The 2,500-nt window shown below is 52.8% G+C and overlaps 2 protein-coding genes across 3 annotated transcripts in view; both read left to right on the top strand.

The window, feature by feature from the left end:
- LOC136181035 (myelin transcription factor 1-like) overlaps positions 1–2,169 on the top strand; it is a 68,951-nt gene extending 66,782 nt beyond the window's left edge. Inside the window, exon 5 of one of the 2 annotated variants that reach the window (XM_065961043.1) lies at positions 1,512–2,169. In XM_065961043.1, the coding sequence (XP_065817115.1) occupies positions 1,512–1,767 (256 nt within the window). In that variant the 3' untranslated portion in view covers positions 1,768–2,169. The remainder of the gene's footprint in view (positions 1–1,511) is intronic. The other variant, XM_065961044.1, reaches the window with a different exon arrangement.
- A 12-nt stretch (positions 2,170–2,181) lies between these two features.
- The window catches only part of myt1b (myelin transcription factor 1b), a 19,147-nt gene continuing 18,828 nt past the window's right edge, over positions 2,182–2,500 (top strand). Inside the window, 1 exon segment of the mRNA XM_065961041.1 lies at positions 2,182–2,500. This exon segment is cut by the window's right edge and continues 16 nt beyond it. Coding sequence (XP_065817113.1) covers positions 2,197–2,500 — 304 coding nt within the window. The 5' untranslated portion in view covers positions 2,182–2,196.

Below are 2,500 nucleotides of genomic sequence, written 5' to 3'. Positions count from 1 at the left end.
CATTTTTAATAAGTGAAATTAATAATAAGGATAATTGGAGTAATAAAGGGCAACTGCAGGGGGAAGGTAATGAGACTGAAATGAGCCGTCCTGAGGGGTCATAGCAACCTGATAGAGAGAGAGACGGGCGAGGGAGAGAGACAGAGAGAGAGGGGGCGAGGAGAGAGACAGAGAGAGGGGTGAGGGAGAGAGGAGAGGGAGATGAGAGGGAGTGAGAGAGGAGGCGAGGGAGAGAGACAGAGAGAGAGGGCGAGGGAGAGAGAGACAGAGAGAGGGGTGAGGGAGAGAGAGAGGGAAGAGAGAGGGAGAGAGAGGGGGGCAGGGAGAGAGACAGAGAGAGGGGTGAGGGAGAGAGAGGGGCGAGGGAGAGAGGGAGAGAGAGGGGGGATATTACTGCAGGTCGGAGCTGATCTGTATCTCTCACTAACAGGATTAGGCCCGGTTGATGTACGACACACATATTATGTTCTGCCACCTGTATTCATGCATCTGTGTGTGTGTGTTTGTGTGTGTGAGGGGGTGGGTGTGTGTGGGGGGGGGAGGGGGGGGACACATCTTTGTGCATGTGCATGTGTGCTCAGTCTGCATGTGATCCTTACTTTGCTTCTGAGGGACTAAACAGCAGCGTGTCTTTAAACATATCTCTAACCTCCATCCATCCCATCCAGCTTGCCCCACCCCTGGATGCAATGGCTCTGGCCATATCAGTGGGAGATACTCACGACACAGAAGGTAGGGCAGATGAACCCATGAACACCCCCCCCCCCCCCCACCCTCTGTCTGTTTGTCTGTCCTTTCCACGCCATCTGCTTCTTTTCATGGACATCAGAGAAAACACGCTCACATGCCCAGCCGAGACGTGGTTAAAGACGATAAACAATGAAGCTGCAGCCTGTTAGCATAGCTTAGCTTAAACATCTGATCCCCTCTGCTCGCCTGTCTCCCCCTGTTTCCTGTTTCTATGCTTTCTTTAGAGGAGCGTTTTAAACAGAATCATTCTGTGGTTTTTAAATCAAAGTCAAAGTCAAGTCCCCCCCCCCCCCCCTCCAGAGAGTCTGTGAGCCTCGACTCGGGGCGGCTCACTGGTTTGTGACTCGTCTTTATTGAGGGGCAGATATTAGCTCTCTGTTTACATGTGTATCTGTTCAGCAGCCAATTTCAGATGCACTTTGTTTATAGATCCACACACACACACACACACACCGGTCGGTGTCTCCCAGGTGAGAGTGAGAGGGAGTTTATTGGATTTCACCCTCCGCTGCTCTCGCCCGCCCGCCCTTTTCCACACAGATGTTCATTAAACGTTCCACTCAATTGGCTCTGATTGGTTGTGATGAGTGACTGAGCTTGCATGGCGCCCCCCTCAGGGCCACACGTGTTTACTTTTCAACCCCCTCTCCATGTCACATCATAGCCCCGCCCTCCATCCTGCTGAGAGCTGCAATGAAGCTGAACATGTCAAAGTTGAAGTGTTGACTTTAACTGTCTTTCTCCTTCTCTCCCGCCGTCAGCGTTCTGGGCTGCCCCATAGCCAGGAAGCGGCGTCTAGAGGAAGCCGAGCAGAGCAGGATCAGGAGGAGCAGGAACGCAGAGCAGCCCGCCGCCAAGAGGAAGTCCAATGCCCTGAAACTGGCGCTGGATGAGGGCTTCAGCGCAGAAAGCGACGCCAGCAGCGAGGCTGAGGGCGAGGGAGAGAAAGATGGAGAGAAGAGCCGGGAGAGTGAGGAAGGAGGAGAGGAGGAGAAAGAGGGTGGTGACACAAGATGAACAGACAAACGGACATGAGGAGGAGGAGTCACAGCAGGAGGAGGAGACCGATCAGAAGGAGGAGGACAGAGCTGATTGAAGGTAAGATCAGTTATCACAGGAGAAAACATTAAACCCTCTGCATCATTTTAGAAACAGAGGTGATGTGCCTCGTAAGTTCTGCTCTCAGAGACGTTGGACATTCAGGGAACCAAACCCTGAACTGTAGTCAGCCTAACAGTCTTGATTCAGGGCACAGAGTCCTGCAGCTTCAAACTGATAAATGATGAAAGTTTAGAGTTTATGTGAATCCATCTGACAGATAGAAAACACATTTAACAGAAGGTGAGGTGCAGTACCTCCCAATGGCCATTAGGGGCCGCTGACCTGCATGTACAGAGGGTCATGTTTTTACAGTAAAGGTGAGCAGACAGGTTGGTGATAAAGAGGATGCTGACTCTCTGTGACATCACTCTGACATCATACACCTCTGTTTCCACAGAAGAAGAGTGTGTCATCATCGAGCCTGAGCATGCAGTCGGCGCCCCCCTGCAGACGAGTGTCCCGTCTCCCTCTCAGAGTGCCGAAGAGGTGGCCAACTCTCTCCTCCACCTCGGCCGAGTCCCCGACAACAATGAGCCGAGTGTGGCCCTTCTGCAGCCGGTTGCTATGGAGACTGAGGAGGATATCGCCGTGGCAGCCGCACGGGGTGAAGAAGTAAAGGAGGAGAAGGAGGAGGATGAGGAGGAGGAGG

The sequence above is a fragment of the Labrus bergylta genome, chromosome 12 (assembly GCF_963930695.1).
Source record: "Labrus bergylta chromosome 12, fLabBer1.1, whole genome shotgun sequence".
Taxonomy (NCBI): Eukaryota; Metazoa; Chordata; class Actinopteri; order Labriformes; family Labridae; genus Labrus; species Labrus bergylta.
Note: the sequence above shows the minus strand (reverse complement) of the source record. Positions and strands in the feature narration are given on the sequence as shown.